Source organism: Pezoporus occidentalis, unplaced genomic scaffold (assembly GCF_034315485.1).
Source record: "Pezoporus occidentalis ecotype Australia unplaced genomic scaffold, CSIRO_AGI_Poc_V1 ctg84, whole genome shotgun sequence".
Lineage (NCBI taxonomy): Eukaryota > Metazoa > Chordata > Aves > Psittaciformes > Psittacidae > Pezoporus > Pezoporus occidentalis.
Window position 1 is genome coordinate 1,710,469 of NW_026916203.1, and position 27,539 is coordinate 1,738,007.

General features: G+C 36.4%; 1 protein-coding gene across 4 annotated transcripts in view; it reads right to left on the reverse strand.

The window, feature by feature from the left end:
* FER (FER tyrosine kinase) overlaps positions 1 to 27,539 on the reverse strand; it is a 146,641-nt gene that overhangs the window by 94,433 nt on the left and 24,669 nt on the right. For 2 of the 4 annotated variants that reach the window (XM_062604255.1, XM_062604256.1), the window contains exons 6-10: positions 16,884 to 17,067; positions 14,286 to 14,423; positions 13,246 to 13,365; positions 5,606 to 5,728; positions 1,402 to 1,591 (exon numbers count right to left, since the gene is read on the reverse strand). In XM_062604255.1, the coding sequence (XP_062460239.1) occupies positions 1,402 to 1,591; positions 5,606 to 5,728; positions 13,246 to 13,365; positions 14,286 to 14,423; positions 16,884 to 17,067 (755 nt within the window). Of the gene's footprint in view, positions 1 to 1,401; positions 1,592 to 5,605; positions 5,729 to 13,245; positions 13,366 to 13,573; positions 13,651 to 14,285; positions 14,424 to 16,883; positions 17,068 to 26,592; positions 26,805 to 27,539 lie in introns of those variants that run through there. The other 2 variants (XM_062604257.1, XM_062604258.1) reach the window with 2 other exon arrangements.

Sequence of the window (27,539 nt, forward strand, 5' to 3'; positions counted from 1 at the left end):
AACTTTTATTCCAAAAAAAATAAGAGGTGAGCATTCTTTACTTTGTGTTGTACATATATGCAAGGATTATTTTCTCATACCCATCGAAACAGAGACTTGGACGCACGATGACAGTTCTTAGTAATCATACAGTGAGGTAGAAAAATACCAGTCTCTTGATTAGACTCATCATCTCAACTACCCCTTACAGACAATATTCACTAGCGCTACTACAGGATGTGTAGTAACGCTACGTCTAAATAACTATGAAATACCATAATTACTATAACTAACATGAAGTAACTAACAAGATAGCCTACCCCAAAAAGATTCCAAGCCTTCTAATCTTTCACAATCATCACCCTAATCTTTCCTTCTCCATCTTTTTGTGCTTTAGCAACTCCTCTTAGATTATGATTAGCATCCCAGCTTTGTGAAATTATGTTCTGTACCAGTGAAAATGGCAACAACCTGCCAGCGCCTTGTAAATGTTAAACAGTAGTGGAAATAAGAGAATACTGATAATTAAGTGTATCTGTAGAAGGTGAATGGAAATAAAAACAAACTTGATTCCACAAATAGAGAAAACAAAAGCATTCCTATCAGAAACAATCGTTTCATTATTATTTCACTGAGCTAGTGCTCTGTGGGCCAAAACAAATGGCAAACTAAACCTCCAAAGAAAACAAGTCACTAAAATCTCATATATGTCAAACTTAATCCATAAAAGCAAACACGACTGCTTTTCCCTTTAGTAAACACTTAGTTTCCTTTTTTTATGCAGCCTACTGTCCCTACACATAGCTGCATACAATTGAGAAAAGGAAGTCACAAAATATTAGCAAAGTACTTATTCAAGGCCTCATCATAGATCATAGTACAAAACGTGCCTTTTGATAATTAAGGGGATATAAATATTTAAAAGTTGCAAAGAAACCAGCGTTTGTTTCTATTCAAAGAAAAGAGTAATTACTATACATAAAAGTCACTTCTTAGTTACACAGTGTGTGCAGCAATTCCAGCAGCTTTTAGTGTTATATTTCTATCTACAACTGTGAAGGTTCAACAGAGTCAATGAAATTACCAATAGCTACTCAGCCATGTTTACTAAATCTATTTAAGGTTTTATACATTTGATTGTAAAACAGTCTAATGAGAATCTAAGCATCAACTGTACAGAAGAACAAACCAAGTCCACAGACATATAGGGAGCGTTACAAGTCATTCAAATAAATAAAAAAATAAATAAAAAAATAAAAAAAAAATAATCACACAACTGAACTTTTTTTTTAGACAAATCTCCACAAAGGGAAAGTGAGGTTTACTCACTTCAGTCATCCCTGTGAATATCTTGGGACTCTTTCCAGCACCAAAGTACAACAGAAAGACTGCACACTTCAGTAAAACAGACGTAAAACATACCATAGAAGTCACTGATCTGGCATCTTCTTCATAATTCACTACAGGTGGTGGCTCTTTTCCATCATTCTCTTGGACTTTTTGTTCCAGTAGTTCTTTCTGGGCTGCAAATTTTGCCTCAGAGCATCTTAATTGCTGAACTGTTTGCTTAAGTTCTTCCAGTGCTTGCTTTTGGCTCAGTAAGAGTACAATACTGCAGAGAAAAATAACAAACCATTTTAAAATATACATGACTTAAAATACATAGTTTGTTTCATAATATTTTTTTAAAAAAGACATACAGAAAAGAGCATGAAAACTTCTCAACAGAATTATCGGTTCAAAGGCATTAATATATGACGCGATTCTAGAAAATTTCCAAAGCTATAAGGCAATGCAAACACCTACTTTGCCATTCTCTTTTCTCAATCTATCCCAAAATCATGTTGTAATAAATATAGATGAAACTCCTATTTTTGTCCATTTTTGACTGAATTTATAAACACTAGGGTTCACCATTCTTTAGAGAAGAAATACAATTTTGGTTTATGATTTCCAGCAGTGAGAAATCCACTGCAATCTACATAGTTGTTGTAATACTAAATAGCACTATTAAACTCACTTTACATCCAGTATAAATTCATCTGGTGCCAAGTTAGATTTATCTGCTGTGTCTTCTGGACTGAAAGGTCCTCTACTGAATAGGTATTTCTGGACTGCAGTACAGCATTCTGCTATACAAAGCTAAGTAAAAACTCTATGAGGAGCTAAAAGCAATTTTTTCTTGCCTTCTGCATGTTCTATGGCTCTTCTCTGAATACCTCTCATGCCCCTGAATACTTCAAGACAGACATAATTCAATCATTACTGAAGGACAAGCAGACCAGTTAGAACATCTGCAGGTACCTATATGACTCAATTATCCCCAAGAACTGACAACCAAATGTGGACAGAAGCTGCCTGAAAGACAGAAGCATCCACAGTACTATACAGACACCCTTAAAAGCACTCAGCTGAAGCCCAATGACGTCACCTATAAAGAAATATAGAGTTCTAACAACCTGCAAGCACAGGTGAAGGAGGCAGAGTGACCAGAATTATAAAGAATGAGGACAAGCTAAAGAAAAATCACAGTATTCCATTTGTGTATCTTTCTGATAATCCCTGAAGACAAGAGCCTCCTTAGCGAAAAACAGTCACAGACATTGAGATTCACAAACTGATGCTGTACCAAATGACTACTCAAACAGGTTCACAAATGATAACAGAACCATGTCATAAAATCCTCATTGGCAAGAAAAGATAAAAATCATACCCCTGTAGATGAGCATTGTACTAAGTCACCAAAGAACAGAATTCTCTACAATGGCCGGAATGATCATTCATGTTAAAATATTAAGTATGATGTATAAAGACACTAATAGAGGACTTGAAATGAAGTTGTGGCTAACCCATCCCTGGCAGTGTTCAAGGCCACACTGGATGCGTCTTCGAGCAGCCTGGTCTACTGGAAGCTGTCCCTGCCCGTGGCAGGGGGCTGAAACTAGATGGTCTTTAAGGTCCCCTCCAAACCAAACCATTCTATGATTCTGTGAAACTGAGGTCTGTCATGAAGACTGCACACATTTAAAAGCACCACACAAACAACAATTATTCTGACACTATCCTCAAGATAATGTTCTTTCATATGGTCCTCTTGAAAAAAGAGATCACCCTGTAAAAATTATGGTCTTCCACCATCAGCAGGGCCTTGGAGATGGTGGCTAGAATGACACATCCCAGACACTGAATGGCTTCCTTCTTATCATGATCTGGAGACAAGAAGACATGCCTTGCAAGTTAAAAGTTACACGCTATTCTCCCTCCTCAACTGTGGCAAAATGGATTATCATCTAATTGGCTTGCCCAAACCCAACATAGACTGCTCCCCATTCCATCTATGCAAGAGGAATTAGAACCTATAAAACTATTTGCCTATGGCTTGCCTGAGTGCAAACTTTATAGTCCTTGTGGTATATTAAGAGCTGCTACATCTCAGAGAGTAAGATCTTGTGAGAAGAATCCTTGCAAGACCTGAAGAGAGCAACATGTTGGGAAGTGGTAAAAAGGTTAACTGAATTAAAAATCAAATATTCAATATGCTATCATGTTAGAAAGGCAGATGGTACATACACACATATAAATAAAATATAAAAACACTTCCTGTGTTATGTGTGATACTGTCATTTGAAGAAATGGATATTGATAATTATATTTATATCTTTATATCTTTATAATTATTATTGAGGAGAAACACAAAATCAGAGACCTGGAGATACAATTCTGCACATGCCCTAATTAAAAGCTTAGTATACGCAAAGATCAATTTGTAGTTTTGCCAGAATTAGACAATGAGAAATGCTTTTAAGCCCCAACCCAGACTGCTGCTGTGAATCCAGTAAACAACTCAGAACATGTGGTACTGAAGCTGTGTCATAAAGTAAGGGGACAGCTGAAGTCCAAACTGCTTCAAGTGAAGAGACAGAAAACATGATTTTGCAGACTTTTACCATCATTTTGCCCAGATAAAGTAGACAAGTAGACTTCCTCAGCACTGAAGGGCAATCCTCAGCACATTGGGTGAGGCTCAACATAAGGTCTAGAGCTCTTGCATTTGGAGTGGGCCTCCTCACTCCCTTTTCCTGACAGACATGCACTGCACCAGCAGAATAACCTCTGGCTCAGGAAGCAAGCTTTCATTTTTTTGTTCAACTACCTTTATTTTTCGCCTTGCCTTGCAGCACTGATGCCAGTCCATATGCTATGACAGCAGTCAAGAGCACGTAACAGTTGGATGAGAGATCTTCTGCGGACCCTAAGCACATGCAAAAACATCCTGATCACTCTGAACTGCAGTTAAAAGGTGACAATAGCATCTGCTGGAGGAAGGCATGACCAATAACAAATCAGAACTGGGACGATTTCATGGAAGCTTTTATCTGACAACTAGAAATCTAAACCAAATTTCATGCCTTTTAATACAACCTACAAGTGCCGGTGCAGACTGAACTTGGAATCATCTCAACACCACAAATATCTACGGGATCAGTCAAAGGAGTCTCTCACAGTGAGAAACACAGGGATGGTCTGAACTGTTTTCATAGAGAGGTAACTAATAATTTTACTGATGAAAAAACCAAACCAAACCAAAAAGAAAATAAAAACACACCACCAAGCTCATCTAATTCAAATACAATTTATCCTTTAAGTAACATGCAGCAAGGAAGGTAGGTCAAGAACCAAAAGACTGTAAAATATACTGTGCCTATATGTGAATTTCACCAAAGAAAGAACAGGAAAGTATCTAACCAAAACACTAATATCTTATACATTACATACATAAAATTTTGTTTATGAATAAAATTATATCCAAAGTATCAAGTGACAAGTTGCCTTCAACAAGGAGCTTCAAGACTTCTTCAGTGAATGAAAAAAGGATTACCTGAGGACTTGTGTTCCAATTCACTGGTATCATAAACTCATATTTATGACCAAGTTAGTAAGGTTATGACTGATTGCAACAAGAACCAGAATAACATCACCACAACAGGTTTGGTTGTGTGCTGTATTCAGTTTAGACTGAGATGTATTTTTTCTAACCAGAGGTAGAAAAAAACTAAAGATCTTGTCCAATAATAATCTTTTACTAATAATATAATAATCTTTTATTTATGGCACTGTAAAGCACTCATTAATCCCTCACCTTCATTATTTACAATGCTGTACTACAATGTATCAGATCTACATTCAGTTTTGTAAAGAAAATGCAACAAAGAATGAACTTAACCTGATAAGCTCAAACATTCTTGCATAAGAAAAAGTACATCTTGAGCATGAATCTGAAAGTCTTTCACAAAACTGTATCTACACAATAAACTCCATCAGAGAGGCAATCTAAACTGACTGCTCTTCTTCCATCAGGCAGAAGTTACAAATAACAAAAGGTCCAATTCCTGAGCCACCTCAACACTGTGACAATTATATTGAACTAATGGATCCGCTCAGTTCTCTACTGAATTAGGATCTGCAGTGGGTAGGGGTTATTTTAGAGATGAGGTATTCAAAATAATCTCTTCTCACAAAAGCAGAACAAGATTAGTGATTGTTACTTCTTTCTTTCTTCTTAGGAAATCGATTATAGGTATTTTTCCCTCACATTACTGTATTTTGAAATTTCATTTTGACTTACTCAGACTTCTTTTCACAAGTCTTAGAAGACTCTTCTATTTTTTTCTCCAGTTCCAAAACAAGTTCCTCTTTGCTCAAAAGGTTTTGCTGTGTCTGAATCAGTTCTTCTATTACAGTTTTTAACCTGCAAGACATAGATTTCAGAAACCCACATTATTAATATGCAAACTGTATATATTTGGGAACATTGTATTTTCTTCCTTAAGATGTAAAAGAGCATTACTCTTTACATTACCTTACTCGGTGCCTGGTGATCCTTTTCTGTGGATGGATGTTTATATTATTAACTCAAATTATTACAGACCCCATACTAATTTCTGTACACATACAGGCTTATAGAATGATCTGCTGCCTGCAGGCTCTCCTGAAGAAAATTTCTTCAAGAATGTGTGATGAGTTCTATGAATTAATACTTTCCTAATATATTGTTAATTTATGAGACATTTTATGAAACATGAAACCCTACCAAATACTCAGGCAAATGTTAAATACACTGAATCAGCAGTTGGGCTGTACTTACCTCTACAAATAACAAAAATAGAAAGGGACACTACCATAAGAGTGATTTGTATATTCTTCTCTACAATTAACTTTTTTTAAAGCCAGTCAATCTTTGGTAACAGTTAATTCAAATGAAAGATTACATTTGCACAAGAAGGTATCAGTATTTGCTCAAAACTAAAAGATAAGGGGTTATTACACATTACAACCATTGCAATTATGCTGGCAAACATTCCAATAACAAAAATTCCAATACATGTGGGCTCCTTCAAGAAAGCAACAGAAGACCTGGACATGGAGAAAACGAAGGCACTCAATGACCCTTTTGCCTCAGTCTTCACTGGCAAGAGCACCAGCCACACTGCCCCAGTCACAGAAGGCAAATGTGGAGAGCCCATGGTAGCAGAAGATCAGGTTTGAAAACAACTAAGGAACCTGAAGGTGTGCAAGTCCATGGGACCTGATGAGATGCATCCAGAGGTCCTGAGAAAACTGGAAGACTTGCTTACCAAGCCATTATCTATTTTATTTCAGAAGTTGTGGCAGTCTGGTGAAGATCCTCCTGACTGGAAAAAGGGAAATACAACCCCCATTTTTGAAAAGGAAAAAAAGGAAGACCTGGGTAACTACAGGCTGATCAGTCTCACCTTGGTGCCCAGCAATATCATGGAGCAGATCCTCCTGGAAACTATGCTAAGGCGCATGGGCAGTAAGGGGGTGATTGATGACAGCCATCATGACTTCACTACGGGCAAATTTTGCCTGTCAAATTTGGTGCCCTTCTATGGTGGGGTTATGGCACTGACAGATAAAGGAAGAGCAACTGATGTCATCTACCTGGACATGACCAAGGCATTTGACACTGTCTTGCACAGGATGCTTGCCTCTAAATTGGAGAGGCATGGATTTGATGGATGGACTACTCAGTGGATAAGGAATCAACTAGATGGTCAAACTCAAAGAGTTGTGGTCAATGGCTCAATGTCCAAGTGGAGACCAGTAATAAGTGGTGGTCCTCAAGGGTTGGTATTGCTACTGGTGACATTCAACATCTTTGTCAGTGACATGGACAGCAGGATTGATGCACCTTCAGCAAGTTTGCCAACACCAAGCTGCGCGGTGCAGCTGACACACTGGAGGGAAGGGATGCCATCCAGAGGATCCTTGACAGGCTTGAGACGTGGGCCAGCGCAAACCTCATGGTTCAACAAGACCAAGCACAAAGTCCTGTATCTTGGGTCAGGGCAATCCCAAGCACAAAAACAGGCTGGGTGGAGAATGGAATGAGAGCAGCCCTCAGGAGAAGGATTTGGGTGTGTCGGCTGGTAAGAAGCTCAATGTGAGTCAGCAATGTGCGCTTGCAGCCCAGAAACCACCTGTGTCCTGGGCGGGCTGCATCAAAGGAATGCGCCCAGCAGGTCAAGGGAGGGGATTCTTCCTCTCTGCTCTTGCCCACCTGCAGTCCTGCATTCAGTTTTGGGGCCCCTTAAGCAGATGTGGACATTCTTGAGCAAGTCCAGAGAAGGGCCATGAAGATGATCAGAGGAGCACCTCTCCTATGAAGACAAGCTGAGGGAGTTGGCCTTATTCAGCCTGGAGAAGAGAAGGCTCTGGGGAGGCCTTAAAACAGTCACCAGTACCTAAAGGGGGTCTACAAGAAATCTGGAGAGGGACTTTTTACAAGGGGCTGTAGTGATAGGACCTGTGGCAATGGCTTTAAACTGACAGAAGGGAGATTTAGATTAGATATTAGGAAGGAATTCTTTACTATGAAGGTGGTGAAAACACAAGCAGAGGTTGCTCAAAGAAGCTGTGGCTGCCCCATCCCTTGCAGTGTTCAAGGCCAGACTGGATGGGGCTTGGAGCAACCTGATCTGGTGAAAGGTGTCGCTGTCCGTGGCAGAGGTTTGGAACTGGATGATGTTTAAGGTCCCTTTGCATTGTAACCATTCTAAGATCTATGATAACCGGAAAGTGAACAAATATACAAAACATCTGCACTCTGAACAATGCAGGAAAAATACATACACCTTATTTCCTTCAGAGCATTCCCCTACCTGTCTTTTACTGCCCTAATCTGCTGCCCCTGTATTTTGAAATCCAATTTAAATTTAAAAAAATCTTTAAACAAAGAGTTGAACAAAGGTAAAATACACATAGTACTTGCCACTGCACAAATCTATTACCCAAAAATCATTCCAGCCTGGGGAGTGGCAAAGAAGGTCAATTAAGAGTAACATACGTGGACTCTAGGTATCTAGGAGCCACGTTCTACATCCATATATACCAAACTGAATTATTTGATTCTAAATGCTGATTTAGTTTTCTTTCTTCTTCATGTATTTTATTCAATGTTGATTATATATATTCTTTACTCAGAGAGTTCTGTCTCTTACCTTGGAAGACTTAAATTACTGTAAGAAAGCCATACAGTGAATGGTAAGTTTATTTACCATATCAACAAGCTTCTGCATGTGTTTATTTTGAAGTGAGTAGAATACTTAAAACATTTTTCTCAAGCATCACCACAGCTCTCCTTCTAATAAACACTTCTTTTTGTTTTAGGCTATAAAATTTTGTATGCTGAACTTCTCAGAAATTTTCTTACAATGGGTCACCAATATAATATGCAGTAGCTTTTTTAATACCTTGCTGAAAACATAATTACCAATTTTGTAACTGCAGATACTGCTTTTTGATCAGATTTCTAATCAAAATTTTAATCAACATTGTATTGGCTTAATAATTGATTTACAGGAAGCAGATGTTAGAGCTAATGATCAAGCACCAATATTCAAGAAATTAAAATCAAATTAGTAAGACTGTTCATCACTGGAAGATACGAGTGCATACATGCAGAAACAACGTATTAAAATATTGTACCAGTTCAAAAATATCAGATTTTATATTGCAGCATCAGACTGAAACAGGAAGTTCACGTAGGTCTCCCTGAAACCTTTAAGATATTTTAAAATATTTGTATTTACTTTAGAGTAAACAAAACAAAGTAACCATATACACACTATAACCTTTCTCCTTGTTTCAACCTCTATTTTTTGTTTTAAGCAATAATTTTCATTCAAACTGGCAAGAACTGACATCTCTGCGTCTGCCTTGTATTATCTTACTCCTAAGTTCCTTATGGCCTCATATTTGCCTCCTGGATAAAATAGTTTACAAAATGGTTTTTATTGCTAACCAGCTAGTCACTGTAATCCTTACTAGCCTTAACAGCCATGCAATCTCAAACTGTTAGGTTTCAATGTCATAAGAACATATAAAATGAGACCAAAAAAAAAAAAAACCAAAAACAAACCACAACAAAAAAAACAACCAAAAAAACCCAGACAAAAGACAGCTTCAAACTAGGTTCTGGCTACCTGGAAAGCTGTCTTTCAGATTTCTTTAGTCATTAGCACTATTCTGCCTCAAATATCAATAAAAATAAATGCTTGTGCTTACAGACTCCTATTTTAAAAATCTTTTACCTTCATTTGGATATTAACTCATACGCCTTCTGAACAACATTTACTTAATCCTGATTGGCTCCTCTCAGCTTTTAATGCATTCACCTTCAAATCATAAACTGCCATTGTTCTACTTTTCAGAGTATCTCAATATTAGTCAGTGACAGTCATCAACATTTATCAGGAGACATCATACCTCTCTCATTACTTACATGCTAGGCAGTCAACGTTTTTAACTACCTCCCTCTGTCAAAACATTACTTGTAAATATAAAGTTCCCTAAAAAATGTAAAAGTAAGGCAGTTTTCTCATCATGTTTCCTTAAAATATTTTTTATGAAAACCTTTAAACAGTAATGTATGTACAGCTGTCATGTTTATCTTCACATAGTCAACTGACGCAACCAAAAATTACTGATTCGAAATCCGTATACATCGTCGTATCTATTAAAAGTCTGTAAAATATATCCAATATGTGAACTGCATTTATTGTATTTGGTAGATACCAAAGGTAGTTCTCTTCTGCAGAAACATATCTATGGATAAAGGATGCAATACTTAGCTTACTTGCAAATTTCTAGTCATACACAGTGAGTTTATGAAAATGTCTGTGCATTTTTTGGCTGTAGTGGCTTAAAAGTAAGACTAGCAAACATATCTAAAAAAAGCAGTTAAAAAGGTGTATGAGCAAAGGCAGTAACAGAGAACTAAGCACTTCTAAAAGGAAAGGTTCTGACCTGCACTAAAAAGCAATTAAAAAAAGGCCAAAGAGGATAAGAATAAACAAGTTTTACAGTACCAGGAGATAGTGGAGTTTTACAAAAATCTGTACTGCTTAATGTGTTCATAATAGCACAAATAAAAGGACAGTTTAAACAGTGACAAAGAATGCTGACAGTACTATGTTATTTGAGATAGGGGGAAGGGGCTGAAAGCAAAGAATACGAAAGGATTATTCTGGATCTTATGATACTCAGTTATTGTACTGTGATTTAGAAGATGCATATTGAAACAGGTAAATATACAGCAGGGAAAAAAAACAATCCAGAGCTTTATTTATGTAGTGAACAGCTTTAAACTGACTGTTACCATTCAGAAACGAGATCTAGGAATTACAGCAGATTGTCCTGTGAAAACACTGCCTCTTCTGACCATTGCAGTGGTCAGAAAATCAAACAGAACACTTTCCTAGGGTTTGTCAAACACAAAGCAGAACAAGAATACCAGAAACCTCAGTATGCCTGTCTCTAAACTATGCCTCTAGATTAATTATGTAGTCATGGTCATCCATTTCAAAAATAATACAGTAACCTCAAAACCATTCAAATAAAGATGACAATCCTGACAAAGGGTATGAGTAAGTTTTTTGCAAAAGAACAAACTAAAGCTAAAGACGCCTCTGAAAAGTAGATCGCCAAGTAGGAGTATGACAGAAGTTTACTGTATCATAGCCAAAAAGGAATAGAATGTTCCTGTTTTCTTCCAAAACAAAGAGTTTAGGGCCCATAAAGCAAAGCTAAGAAGTAGCAGGTTCATATATGATGACAGGAAGCTACTCTTTGGAATTCCTTGACCAAAAATTCTGTGGACAATGAATACTTGAACATACTGAAACTGACTGTACAAATTCACCAAATTAAAATACCTCTGAAGGGTATTAAAAACTATCTCTAAGGCTTTTATAAACAAATACTACTACTACTACATTTCTGACCTGAACATCATGGGAAGCTGAGAGATCATTCTGAAGAACAAACATTGCATATTCATCCTGTTCTTGTCACGTCTAGATTTTTCCCTGTGGCTAATGTCAGAGAGAAGAAAGTTGGGTAGGTTAGTCTGACCTAGCACAGTCAAAACTTTTTTTGCTGTCGTAAATCTGTATCAGAAAGTGAACACCTCAAAGACAGCAATACTTAAAAAAGCTATTTGATTCCCGTTTCAAAAATAGTCTCACGCTGTACAATTGCTCTCTCAAATTCACAGAAGAATTTAAAATGGGTGGATATAAGATTTCTAATAGGACACAAAATGCATACATACAGGTAATGATGCAGACACATTCACAAAAACAAAGATACACTTCATGAGAATCATTTACTAAAGAAGCAGCATTTCATCTCTTTCACTTAGATGTGCTAATGGCTTATTTCTAAACAATGCAATACAGAAGGCAAGCCCAACAAGAAGGCATTTATCTTTTTGAGCTGTGGAAGAGACAATCTTTGAAAAACTGTAATACTTTCATGAAAAGCAAGATTTAGTATATGTATTTTTCTTGTTACTGTGCTGAAATACATCTAGATGTACAACACTGGCATAGTTTAAACAGAAATAAACTCAACTTTGTAATGAAGCAGAATATATTATACAGAGAAACATGTTTAAAGGGAAGAACTTCAGTTATCAAGGGATTCTTCTCTTCAGAAAAGAGACGAAGTGTCTCCAGGACTAAGGAGGAGTTTAACAAAGGAGGCTGAGACTTCATATTAAAAATATAATTTCAATACCTATTAAGGAATATATTTATGAAAAGTAATAAGAATGCAAAGGTAAAAACAAAAGGATGACTCATGGTCTTGAATGGGAATTTATAATAAAGTCCAGAGTTTCTGTCATGTTGAGAAAACGCAGGGATATTAGAATAATCTGCAGAAGACACTGCAATGTATTTACATGTGAAATACATCACTGCTATTAGACTCCCTATGATTTTGGTCTTCAGAAATACTTACAAGAAATATGGATCATAGATTGATTAAGCTGATGAATTTTTTAAAAAACTTTTAAAAAACCCTCAACACAGCATTGATATTAGTTGAACTTTTCCTTTAGAAAGCATAACTGATGAAACTAAGTCAAACATGGCTTGAAATACTGTTGGGACAACAAAAACATCATCAACAAATAAAATTCTGAATTTTCCATTTTAAATCACTACCATTAATATAAAAATAAATATACAATTAATAGTTGCAATCGCAGAAGTTACTGTGTTAGACCATTTTATTATGTCAAATGTTGTGGCTGATAGAACATAATCACCTCAGCAGGAGATCTGCTTCCCAGGGAACAAATAATTGAAGGTGGAGTTGGTAAAAGTAATGAAAAGATTTAACTAGACAATGTATTAACAAAATACATGGAGAGGTAACTTACCACTCCGAATAGCTGAAAGCTCCATGAAATGCAACAGCTACACCTGTGCTGGTAAGTTAATCTGTTTTAAAGGTTAAAATACTGAATGTCTTTTAAAAAACAAAAGCACTTAGAAAACAAGTAAATACAGTCACGAAAATTTCACACTGCACTCTGTGGTTCCATCAAAAGATTTCAGTATTCTTCCTAGAGTACTGAATGTGGAAACATATTTGGGCAGATGAACCAGTATCAGCCAAAGGAGGACTCATGATGGGTTTGACGCATTATATTAATTAACTGTCAAGGAGACAAACATATATTGAAAGTGCTACCAAGTTGGGGGGGGTATGACTAGAGCAGAAAATTTTGTGCAAGGGAACAATAAAACCAGCATGGAAAAGAGTCTATAGCACGAAAATGTTATTTTTAAGAGACTAGACTTTAAAAATAAGCACACCATGTGATGATTAAAGTGAGCCTAAATATAATGTGTAACAGCATTTCCAAAGGTTGAAAGGTTTGTAAAGACTTACGTGATTTGTAAACTTTCTGCTGTCAGATTATTCCACATGATCTCATTAGCCTGAAGGTTTTCATTTTCTTCTAGTAAAGATGTATCAAACTCTATTTCTTGCTCAACAACTTCTGACGATCTAATTTATTAAATATAGTTTAAAAAATAAAATTACCTTTGAGCAGATCATAAACCAAATCATTATGTTTTGAATTATTTTAATAACTAGAATTAAAATTACATACAAAATAAAAGTTAGTAGCTGGATACATATTCTTTTTCTTTTGAATAAAAATTGCAGTCTTAAAATCATACCAGGTAATAAAATTACATACAATTCTTTGAATCAAGATCACACCATAATGAAGGTTCTCAAGTGGTATAAATATGCATGGCTCCAATCTTGGCTAGTCCTGCTATAAACCTGCACATAACAATTATGAATTCATACATGAAAACAAAAAAGATAACACATGAAGTCTTAGGACTGTTTCAGCATATACTAACACAGAGCAACAGTTCAATAATGGTACAGAGTTTATTTTTACAGTAAAAAATCTAATTATCTGTTTACTCTGTAATCCCAGGCACTGCTCAACCTGCATTAACTGCAGAGTGCACAGAGGTAGCTAGAGTTCACTTTAAACTAGAACTTGGAAAACAAGAGACATAAAGCAGAGAAAGTTTAGCCAAGAAGGCAAAGTGCATCCAAATAAACAGTGAATTAGCTTACACAGTTTGGACTGTTATGCATAGCCTGCTGTTAGTACTTAAGTTACGGTTCTTTACATGTATGTAATAAAGGCGACTGAAATTTTGTTTTTTTGTACTGCCAGCCAAGCTTTGGATGGTTAAAGAAAGTCAGGTACAAAACCTGACTTTCAGCCAGCTTTGTGCACATACAAGTAGAACAATTTTCAAACTATAATAAAGCTTTACAAGTAAAAATGTAAAAGGAGACAAACAGATACAAACTCAACTCATAAGCAGTGTTGCAGTTTAATGCAGGGTTTTCCCAAGAAGAAACACGAATACGCACAACAAGGTGAAAATGTGCACCTGTGTGTATCTATGAAGTCATTATACTCAGAGTTAGGGTCTATCTGTTCAACCGAGGTCTGGATCTCTTTATGGACATTCACAATCTCTTCTGTTACAAGACTGGTGATTTGGCTATACTCATCCAAGATTCCTTTTCTAGAAAGGAAAAAAAATTCTAGTGTGTAACATGGCACTGAAGGTAAAGATGACATTGAAGATGCTTCAAACTTTCAATTTTCTGTTTCTACAAGCTCTTGCTACAACTGGCTAAAAAAAAGGAAAAATGAGACAATACATTACTTAGAGAAATAACAGATCAACTGGGGCCTTTTCTTTACAGCTTGACTATGAGCCACTAAGACCACGCTCCTTGCACTGACTGCAGTGCATCTACACACAGAGTAGCTAAAAGCTGTAGAAATTACATGGAAAAAGTATCTATATAGCTCATTGATGACATTCTTCTTCACAAAGGACTTACCATGCTTGCTCTATCCTACACTAAAGCTTTTTATGTTCTAACTGTCAAAATAATTATATTCTGGCATAAGTCAAAACAAGTCACAAAATAGTATGCATTTCCTTTAAAACTGGTTTTCTTTAATATTTAAACTATCTTCTTTCATATATTCATTTTATGATTTGTTATTCAGACAAAAACAAGCATAAATCACAAGTTAGCATATTTTTACAACAAAATCACAGAAGAATTCCATGTAAAAAACGTACAAGCTACCCAGCCTTGTCTTTACCTGCTTCCCAGAGTGGGAAAAAACAGGTGAATAAGGAACAGCAAAAGAATAGATGGTATTGTGCCACTACTCTTCAGAGCACCCAGTGACATATTCTCAGAACACCCTCCTATTCTCTTTAATTTTCAGTTTTCCATAAACGAACCCTCACAATTATTTCCTATTTCAGCTTTATCTTCAATAAACTTGCCAGGCTGCCAGGCCCTTAATCATGGTGAGACTTCATAAAATATGGATGACTACCGGCTAGCCCAGAGGAACTTGCAGAGAAAAAAAAAAAAAAAAAATAGACTTTTCCCAGGCCAGATGTCAAGTTACACAAACTCTGTAGAAAAAGTTACATGATCAGATTTTTTCAATACTTTTTCTGAGGAGGAAACAGACAAAAGAAGGCATTAAATCTTGCCTTGCCTATGAACAACATGTGTGAAAAGGTTCCAGAAAACAGCTTAAAGAATATGATTACAAGATAGGCAAACAGCAACTACAGCAATGTCATCTCAAAGAGAAAGGAAATCTGTCAATTACACAAAAAACCCAAACATTAGCAAGACTAATCTATAACTCATTCAAGTTTACTGAACTAATTTATGAGCAAAATCAGGTTATCAAGGAAGTATGTTTCACACAGATGGCCACACCAGGCTCTACACCTGAAATCACCACCTCTTTCTGTACAACAAAGTTGGTAGAAAGGAGTAATTTTCCTGTACATTCAGATCTCACAAAAATGTCTATGTAGTGACAATTTTTTTTCACAGGTTTTCATTCCAGACATCACAAAGGCGAGTGGGTTAAATAGGTTCTTGTTCCATTATGAAATTCTTCAGTGAATTATCTCATAATTCTGAAAAATCACTTTAATTACAGCACAGAAATTCAACTGTTGCCTTTTGCTGTGATTTTACATACAAAATTAAGATGAAAAGGACTGTATACAGACTACTACAAAGGTGTATTTCATTTTGATATTTGCACCAGAATCAAAGGAATTAGGAATTAACGGCAGAGGGCCGTTAATGGCATCTGCATCATGTAAGCATGTAAAGCCTGAAATTCGCAATTCTCCCTCACTTCCTGTGTGCTGAAGTCACAGACTTCAGAGAAGGTAAGAAAATGAGTTAAGAGTGCCTCATATCTAAATGACAAAAAAAGTAAGTTCCCTTTCTTTTAGGCTAAGTGATTTAAATAACACCAGAGCTACAGCACAGACTCCCATACCAACTTCACGAAACACAAAGAGACAGCATGGTGGTTCAAAACTAGAAAAGAGAGCTTAAAGTCCTCTGAGATCATCAGCTTGCACACCTTTTGTAATGATGTTAAAAACTATCTACGATCTTTCAGGAAAAAGGTAACTGCATTTTTAAGGTTAAACACCTTACAGTGAGATCAGGATTATATGATACTGTTACTTCTCCAGCACATATGATAAACCATGCATCTGCCTGGTCGTCCTCCACAATGACTTGCAAGACAGCTGGCCAGTTTAAATCTAAATTGTTGCTTAGGAGAACTTCATAAAAATAAGACTACAGGAGATGCAACGAACTTGCCATAATATACCTGTACAGTAAATATATAATACATCAGGCTGAAGGACAAAGCATGAGCTCAGACGTAAACACTACACTTAATCTGTAATATTTTAAGCTTTAATGACAAGACAGTGCCTTGCGACAATGTTCAAGTAACCACCCAAAAATACAGTGTGCATTTGTCAACTGAAAGATAAAACATTTTTTTCATTACCCCTTGCTATACAATTAATCACAGATTACTATTTTCAAATAATAATAAAAATTAATTAGAATGCTACATATATAAAATTTCACAAGTATAAATATATAAGAATACATCTTACAAGGCTTTAATCATTTCTTCTTGCATCTTCTGTAGTGAATCAAGTAACAGAGGAAGTGTAGCGTCATAATACTGGTGCTGATGTAACTGTGCTCCTTTCAGTGCCAACACATACTGATTATGCAACATATGAAGCTTCATAGTGGCTTTCTCGCACCGATCTTTCGCTTTCTCAGTCTCCTTTCCTAAGAGAAAATAAAAAAGAAGGATTCATGTGGTAATTTAGAGTATGCAAACTTGTAGATGACATAAATTTAGTGGATTTATGATAAGTTAGCACCTTTTTCTACAGTAGTCTTTTCAAGGTACTTCTCTTAAGAACATAAGATCTTACTGGTTTCAGATCACTAGCAAGACCAAATGTCTTGATCTTCTAGTTGAGAGACTAAGTAGGAAAAAGCTGATGTTTTGGGTTTGGGTTTGTTTTTGTTTTTTTTTTTTTAACAGCGATGTGAGCATTCTTTACCTAAAAGTGTATGAAAACCACTATTTACATGGTATAAGAATAACATAACTATGAAGAATAAACAAAGCTCATACACAACAATCACAAAGCTAATCTTATTTACCTCAAAGCAAATAAATATTTTGTAATGCAAAAAGTAAGATATGTCCAACCAGGTCAGATCCATGGTTCAGTCAAAACCCGTCACTTACTGCAAGCAAAAATTCTGTTGCTACATTTCATCCAAATAAAGCAACAGTGCAGTCTCCATATTAGTAGCTGAACTCTCACACTACTACTCCAGCCCAAACCTGGCAACTTCTCTACTATATGATTTAACATTTATCACTGTTGGTATCCTGGTCAGCAGCAGGCTGGACCTACAATCTCAGCTCTATACGGTTAAGAGATTAGAAGACTTGAAATCCATGCTGACAAGAACAATTCATTGCTGAACCCAAGAGCTACAAGGTACTTCAAGAGGTCACCTATTCAATTTTTTGCCACAGTAATACAAGTATATGGTGTATACTTTCATGATTTTCCTAAGATCTCCACTGACATAATTTTGCAACTTTCTAGTACCATTCAGGCCTAGTGAAGGTTTCTCTCCACCTCGCTGCCCCTTCACTCTCCAATGTAAATCTTCACTGTTTTAATTTAAACCCTTACTTACTTCATATGTGCCATGGGGATGAGTAACAGATTCTATATCCTCTACAATCCATCCTTTATATATTAGGTAACATACTCTTTTCTTCTGCCCAGTCTTCTAAACTTTATACTAACTGACTTACAGGTCTTCCCTTGTAAGCCCTGTCGTCTTTTTTTAGTTGACTGGTTCACAATCTTACACAGGTACAATTTCAGTCAAGGCTTAAAGTCAAAGAATAACTACATTCTTGATGCTTCTAGCTCATTGAAAAAAAAATTCCATACGAACATGGAATCACTCATTATTTTTGCTTTGGCATCTGATGCTGCCAAGTAACACTATTTTTTTGAGACAGACTTCTCAGTTTATCAAATTATTTTTGACTGTACAGCTGCCCTCCAATGCGCTTTTAGTCCCTTCAAAGCATAGTGATGCCTGGGAATGTGATAAGCAAACTCTGAAACTAAGTAATGATACACTGGAAGACCACCCAAACCTAATCTCAACAGGCAACCTGGAATGTCGCGTAAGATACATTATTCTGCCAAGACCTCGTTAAAAACCATTCTCCAAGCAGCTTTATGAAAGTTCTGCACCTCTACCAGAGTATTTTCAACTTGGTCGGGCACTGCCCTTGTTATAAAAGGATATTTTTGGTCATCTGCAGACCAAGACAGATATACTATAAGGTCTTTATGAAAAATGAAAGACATGTGACATGGGAAATAACAGAAGGTGCCTGAAGGAGGTCTGGAGGGGAAGACATCAAGTAGTAGTTACAGTGTAGGGACTAGATCAAAGAGGAGAGGATGAGGCAGGTGGAAATCACTGGATCTAGAAACACAAACCTATCCTTGCCTTGCTCCGGTCCCTTGGGAAATACACGGGCCAGGGAAACAAAGAGGGAGAGAAGGCAGTATCAGAGTGAGAAATCCTGAATTATTTCTTTGCTTTTTTTATGTTTGGCCGCCTCTACTCAAGCACGTGCTAGATTACAAAATCCAAAATTATCTTCATATGTCACAGTTTAAAACGTTAAAACCCACAACTTGTCCACGTATGTCTTTAAAATACACCCCCTATCAGCTTGCCAAAATCAGCATATGTCAAATTATACTGTGTACCATCACTACAGGCTTCTTACCTATGAACCACAACAAACAGCTTTTAACAGTTAAACTAAACTGAAAAGTTTCCCTAAAGATCGTCTCAACCACGTAACTAGAGACTTAGCAATACTACCTGTCTCAGAAACTTCATTAATGGCTAAACTACCCCGTTTTCCCTCCTGCCTTGAGGGACTAAATTGGTTTGATATACATTATTCCTCAGCAGAACACCTCTACTAACTGCAAAATAAATTAAATTATCATATATACTCAACTTCTGAATACAACCTTTGGACCTATAATTAATACAAGGAATGCAGCTACAGTATCATCTTCATAGTGTAATTTATCTTTTAAAGCAGCTAAAATGCAGTGAAGCAGAGTGCACAGTTGTCCTACATGTCAATTAGCACAGAGGAAAACACCCAATTCTCTTTATCTGTAAAATGAATTTCATAAATAGATCTAATTATAATACCACTGCCATCAGTTGTTAACTGTTTAATGTTTATAGAAACTGTGTATACAACATATCACCCCAGAAACAGTATTATGAAGCTTGCAAAATATAATTATGAAAGTTTGACATCTGCAAAGGCTGGCATTCTTTTTTAAGCATTCCACAGAGTCAAGTATTTCAATTGCTCGTAAAAACTCTTTCAGATTTTACTACATACAGTATAACAGAACCATTCAGAAAAAAAAGTTTTAGGGTATTTTCTATTAAAAAGGCAGATTTACTATTCTAAAGTCTTACTATTGTAAGTATTAGTCTCTTTTTATTATTCAGCTCGAATGGAAGAACAGAAACTAGATAGGACAACCGAGGAAAAATTCAGCTCATAATAATCACATAATAAACAAGCAGTGTACGGTGCAAACGCCACACAGAAAATTACTTGCAGAATGGAAATACTGCAAATAGAAAAAAAATTTTTTTTTTTTTTACTAAAAAGACATCATTATACTGAAAAGTTCAGGTTTTTACCCCCTTACTATTTTTTCCAGCTGGTCAAAAATTATAAGGGAATATAAGCCTTGACTTACATGTTCCCTACATTTAGTTATCACTGATTTCAATAAAATTTAACACTTGTGAGGTCTTCAAATTTGCATTACAGAATTTAATGCTTTATTCAAACAGCAAAATTCAGAATCTGTGGAATACAGTGTAATGAACCCACTAATTCACACAGGACAAAGATCTAGATCCTGAAGGCTACCTGTAGCATGACATTAAGACTCACGTCAAGACTTAGCACAAGCTTAGCTATTCAGATTTCAAACCCTGCTTCATGATAGCATAGGTTAAACTAATGACTGAGGCTTGTATCTACTGTTGTTTCTGCAAAAGAAAAATCCAGTTAATCTGGTTTAGTCACAACCCTTCACTGCAAACGTAACTAGTCAGCCTTTCAGCTCAGACAAAATCCTATACCAATGATATCCCATTCTATAAAAAGATGACATTTTTCCCTCTCCATGTTGCCTTGCAACAATGGTAAGAAAGAAATGGCTACAAGACCTCCTGGAAGCATCAGATATTAAGTTATTTGTTCTTAAGTTTCCTTTGTTTTTATTTGATTTCTTTGAGGATAGAAAAGGAGAAAAAAGATGGAAATAATAAAAAAAAAATCAAAAACTTGTCAACATCTAAGTATGCTTGAAACTCTCTTGCATCTTTAAGTGTTTGTTCTTAAAAGACAATATATATTATCACTGCAATTACGCAGGAGGCATAACTGAAATACTAAGTAGTTTGTGAAAACAACATAAATTTGTCAGAGTTGGGCAAATTTTGGAATATCTATAATTAGAAAGAATTTCTTATCCAGTTTTCAAAAATGTTGGATGAATTCTGTCTGTAACTCTCTGTATTTCAAGACTTCCCTTTGCCTCCCACTCTTGGTAACTTAAATGATACCAATAGGTATGACCTTCAGACATTCCGAAGTGATGACAAAGTTCACTAAAGAGTCAATGGAGATCACTGTAAAAGCTTAGCTTACAACAGATGAATTAACTTTCTTGATTTACAGCTCCTAACTCTGAAACATGACTTTTGGCTTCAGTGTGCAGTGAATGCTGCGGCATGAACAAACATTAATGAAGATAACATCCATCTGACAAAGGTGAATATAATTTTATTACACAAGTCCAGTTTTCTGACAATTTAATTCATTTTCAATGAGGCACACCTGACATGACAATAAAGGGTAACACACTCCCAACAAAACCACAGTGGGAAGCCTTAAATATGGGATGACTTTGGAAACAGAAAAGCAGCAGAATTACAAAAGGAACAAAATGAAAATTAAAAGGGCAACCAGAAGATCTACACAAGTAACAGGGGGGAAAGATGATCTTTATACCTAAATAAAACTATGACTAATATTCAAGAGAAACTTGGAGGAGTACATACATCGAGAATTCACATAACTGCCTCTGCAGTTCAAGGTGTGGCATGACAGGAAGGGACAGCAAAAAAAAAAAAAAAAAAAAAAAAGAAGTGTTGCCTTGTGTGGGGTCACCTCCAGCACCTGCATACAGGGCACGAGGTGCCTACAAGGAACCACTGTGGAAAAATTCCCCCAAATCCTCTCTAGGAACTCAAAATGATGGGGTGCCACACTGAAGTGCCTGTATACTACTGCATGGACAGTGGGGAATGAACATGATGGGTTAAGAGATCTGTGTGCAACAGGACTCATGGAGGCATAGCGAGATGGTTCCCATGACAGGACTGTTGGAATGGATTGAAACAGGCTCTTAAGGCAAGACAGTTCAGGAAGAGAGGAGAGTGAGTTGTCTGCCCTTCATGTGAGAGAGCAGCTGGAGTGCAGGGAGCTGTGCCTAGGGATGGATGAAGAGCTGACAAGACAGCTTATGGGTTAAGACAGGCAAGGCTCCAGGAAAAGCCAAAAAGCTTTCTGTATGAAAACCTCACTATCACAACATACGATTTCAGAAAATTTTTAAATGGAAAAAAAAGCAAGGAGTATCAGGGTTTTCGTTTTCTTTTTTTTCATTTGCATGAAGCAACAATTCTCCTCTGAGAAAATACTTATACCTTCAGTGTACAGTAATATTTCAGACAGAAAAAAAATGTTTATTTTTTGGTTTGCTTTAGAATCTTTCATTTTTGTAAATATCAGCACTGAAGTATAAACCTGCCAATGCATATAGTGATCTATTATACATTCCCCAATTTTTACGATAGCAGTTTTTCAAATAATTTCCCAGAACTGCATTTATCTTTTCATCTACATATTTTTAGCATTTTCAATAACAAAGGTAATTTCTGACTACTTGGCTGTCTCCACATTGTAAGTCCCTTAATTATTTATTTCGATTCTGGAGACACACATTTTCACAGAGCATTATTTCATTGTGCTTGGAAAATAGTATCCCTTTATATTATTTGTTTGCAGTATTCTACTGAACACATTCTTTATACTCATGAATGAGATCACCAAAGCTTTCAAATCTTCTTTAACAAGATTTTTTTAAAGGAATATTTAAAATATATATACATATTAACGAATCCTAAAGCTTGACTTCAGTCTGCTTCCACACACTGATAAATGGAGAGAATACCAGTGGGACCCCCACATGTTCATTCTCTTAAGTGAATTTTGGTAAGAAGTAAGCATTTCTTAAATTGAAGCAAATGCTTTTAAATACCTAGGTATGACAGAAAACAAGACTATCCTTAGTGACATATCAAGTCAAAGTCATTACGTATATTCAGGGTAACTGATTCCCAATAGCGAAGAATGTGTTACACAATTTGCAGCGAATTCTTGAGAAAAATTTGTTGCCCCCTTTTTTCGGAAGCAACCCTTTAATTTCTCAATTTCTATTATGCAATTCCTCATACTTTGTTCAATTTTCCAAGCCTTCATTACTGAATAGGAAAGACACAGATTATAGAACTTACTTTATAATTGATTAGTCTGTATTACCCATTTAACTGATTTTGGGACCTTCATGACCCAAGTTACCTGCTTAAACTCAGTATTTCACACAATGCTAGGCATGTCTAACACCACTGCTGATTATGAAAGTTATTTCCTCGTACAATACTTCTTACAAGAAAACCAACAGTGACACAACTTTTACCCAGTGACATGACTTAGTTTTTATGTAAACTGCATAAACATCCAACTAAACTAGGATGGCTCTCACTGTTCTGTCTCAGGAAGCAAACTCAGAAATTTTGAGTTACCAGCCTTATCATCACTCCCCACATAAAGAGATGCAAATGCAGTGCTCTTAATTAACATGGGTTTCACATAACCAAAATCATAAAGATATACAGAAAGAAGATTAAATCTTGGCTTTTAATCTCTTAAGGTCTTTTTTCCCTTTATGTCCTTTAAGAGGCTTACATGAACGGAGTTTTTTTTCAAGAAATAAAATCACTCCCTCCTCCACTCAGCTTATTTCTAAGAAGAGGATAAGATTTTTTCCAAATGTTATTTAACAAATTAATGACTGCAACTAACAGTTTTGTAATGGGGGGGGGGGGGGGGGGGGGGAAATCACTATTTGTATATACTTCCAGATTTCAAATTCATAGAATAAACTCTAATGCAAGAATCAGTCCAATTAAGTTATCTGCTTAATGTTAAGATAAACAAATAACATAGTATGAACATGACATCTGAAGTGCAGTCTTTTCAACAGCTGTCAGATGTTTCAGCTAATAAGGGCCACTAATAAATTATCTTGGAACTACGAGTGCTAACTTGTGAAGACTGAGGACAGAACATCCTGGGGCTGCATGTCCATATTGAGTGGGAACAATACACCCAAGCTGGTCTCCCACACTCCAAAAGAAGTCACCAAGATGTCTTGGCATTCCACAAGCTTTCCTGCTCTAGAACCTTTATTTTACACATGAATAAACAACCCTCATCCTTGAAACCACTGGTAGTGTCTGAGTTTAAATACTTAAAATAGGCAGTTAATTTGAAATCCATCCAGACTGCTGATGTCTGAGTATAAGAAAGACCAGTCTGGACAGTGTTACTTGTTTTGTCTTAACAATGGGAGAGCTTTAGTCAAAAATAACAGAAAAACACCCACTAGGAGTTTCTTTGATCTCAGCAATAGCTGAAGGCAACACATACCACCAGGAAATGTAGATTTTACAGGCATCTTGGGATGAATCCACCAGCCACCTAATAAAAGTAGTTTCTGGCCGCTCAGCTAGTAAAAAGAATAGTAGGACAATAATTTGATTTAATGAACACTTTTTCAACAGCTCCTTAGTTAACACAGATATAGCTTATGGTATGATGCAACTTTAGTATGTAACAGAGAAGTCACATCAATTCTGAAGTATTAAATCACAGGAATTACAGGGATCAGAAAACATTCGTCCAGCAGATGCAATGTGGTATAATGTGCTAGGAATATTGTTAGTATTTCTAGTCTTCTCTAGATCACAATACTGTCAAAGAACACAAGCCAATCTAGTACAACTTTTTTTTTTTAATAGTGCTCTAGCAGCAAACAAATCAAATTACGAAATTAAATACTTAGTATCTTTTTCCTTTATTCTTTACTCCAGATCCATTCTGTCACACAATAATATGGTAACATAATTTCTACATTCAAGCAGTAATTAACCAGTAACAAGAATATGATAAACAACTGTAATACACGTATTGAAATTCAAACTGTAAGGAGATACTCACATGATATCTATAACTGTTCTACAGTTTCCATTTTGTGTTCTTAACCGATTAATTTTTTTTAGAAGCTTTGTGATTTCTTTTTAGCCAAACAATGGCTTTATTGAGTGGCATAAATTTTGTTTTGATGTGTTTTTGTTGCAGCAGCAACATTAACATGCCACAATTTATACACCTTGTTATTGAACAGCCCTGGTGTCTCAGCACAGCACAGTAGGCTCTGAGTTGTACGCAATCTGTCAGTGTTATTTTGGACCACTATTCTAAGAATTTTACACCAAATTTTTCTCAGTATCACGCATCCAAAAGATTTGCGAGGCTGTCTATTTCACTATGGAAAAATCAATTCAGTAAGTTTTATCTATCATTTGCTCCAATGACCCCAACATGGCCTGATGCTCCAGTCTGGCAAATGAACATGCTGCACATTCACAGTACATACTTTTGGGGTTTTAGAAAGCTTTTCAATCCATAAGAGACTACAGAAATCAACCTATCCATAGCCCTAGTTGCTGAAGTATGTCTCATCAGAGAGGCACTGGACTAGTTCTTGCTAACTTTATTCCCTCTCAACTTGTTTTCTCTACCCATACATGAAAAAAAAAAAAAAAGGCAAAAAAACCTTATCAATCAAGTAACAACCAACCAAACTGCCTGACACCTGAGGTCTCCATCCCCAAGAACAACCACGCAGGCTGCACTTGTGATTCCATGGTAGCAGCAATACATGACTAAATGGAGTAAGGGATAGAACAAGCAATTTAAATCAGTCAGTTCTGACTGAGATGGCATGCAGCCACTGGTGGCCACAACAAGGCAGCGCAACCCAGTCTAAGGACTAAGTGGCAGACAAGGCTCATTGGTGCACACTCTGCAACACAGCACATCTCACCACTTCCCTGATGCCCAAGCAGAAGTGCTATGGAGAATTAACCAGAAGAACTCCTGAGCCAGCACCTCAAACACTTTCATCTTCCTCTACATCTGGACAGCACAAAAACTTCCATAATGAAGCTTCTGCATTCTTCAGAAAGCAGTTCCCTCTTCCTCACTACAAAACTACCAAAAAATAACCACCAGCTTCCTTTCCACTGCCCTAACACAAATAAAAGGTGTAACTAACCAGCATCATATTCAGTGCTAGGCCCTTATCCTTATTACTGTTTCCCCAGGTCCTCTTAGTGTTTTCACCAAAACCTGAAAATAATGCATAACCCTGTATTAGTGTTACAAATCAACATGCTGATTCAAAGTGACTGTCCTGTTAGCTGGTAGAAAGTGCAACTCATAAATTCAAGTTTACCCAAGTACACTTTGCGACTGAAAAAAAAAAAAACACACATAAAAACAGAAAATCACTTTCCACTCTTTATAACTTTGCCAGGCTTTACCCTTTTCAGTTAATAACCTCTACTCTGTGTGTTTAGCCCAGAGCCTAGTATCACTTTTAACAACTCAACCTGAAAACTGGGAAAATTATTTTTTCAAACTAGAGAACCACTTCTATCTCTTCCACTAGCAGCAATTTACTTTCTCACTAGGAGATGGTTTTTCTATTCCAAAGCAAAACAAAAAAAAAGTCAATAAATTTCAAGATCACTTGCAAAACAGATCTAAGTCCTTTCTTTGTGTGCCTTGCATTCTTTTCATGTTGACCAGCTTGTAGAGCTAGAGGTACACAAATTTACAGCTAATTCAGCATGTACCCAGGGGAAAAGACAAAATCTATGTCCTAAGGAGTAGCTATGCCATTTAGCTCCAGAAATGCAAGGCCATGTACTCTAATGGAGACTTGGTTTACCAAAGGAACACGGTCTGTGGAGAACAGCATTTTACAGAAGTGGCCCAGGACTGGTTCTTTTTACTCATTTCTTACACAGGCTGGGGTCCAAAGATTTTGGGTTTCTGTCTAACAAAATGTTCCTGAGCATATTTCCAATATTTGATTATGCCCTCCCAACTGTTCTGGTATGCACTGTTCCTTCCCTTGTTTTCAGCAATTCTTGAAATCCTGGAAAACTGAATCAGTTTGTATACTAACAAAAGCAGTATTTCCTAATGGAAAATAATTTGGATAAGGACTACTTACCAAGTTAATGCCTGCAGTAATGAAGCATTACAATTTTAACTTCACAAACCAATTTGACAACTTCAGGGCTCAGAAACCCTATAAAAATACTATGCCTTAAAAAAATCTCAAACAGCTCAGGTGACCTGCAGTCAGTATGCAATTGTAGTAGCTCACCAACAACACAAGTATTTGTAAACAAGAATATGGGCTGGGGTGCAACAGGGGAGAGGCAATTCTGCATTTTGGGGGGAGAAAAATCTGCAACATTTTTCTGGAGGTCAGTGTTTGTTAAAATATTTTTACACTAAGATGTTAGGTAAGGTGAAATTAAGTATGAATTGTAATAAGACAAATACTAAATGGAAGCTTGAAAGAAGGTCAAGGAAAAACACAGGAGAATTAAGCGTCTTACAAACAGCTATCTAAAGAAATATTCAGTTAATCAGAGCCACATCAAAACATCACAGCTGCTGACAGCCAAAACGCTCTTTGATTTCAATGGGAAAGTCTGGTGCTTCAGGAATGCAGAATGATCAGAGCTGTAACAGGAAGACAGGATAAAAAAAACATATAAAGATCACAGTACCCTATTAAATTTGCCATGTTATTAAAATTTTCCATATTACCATTTACATGTATGTTCCCATGTTAAGTAGTTAATTGGAGGTAAATCAA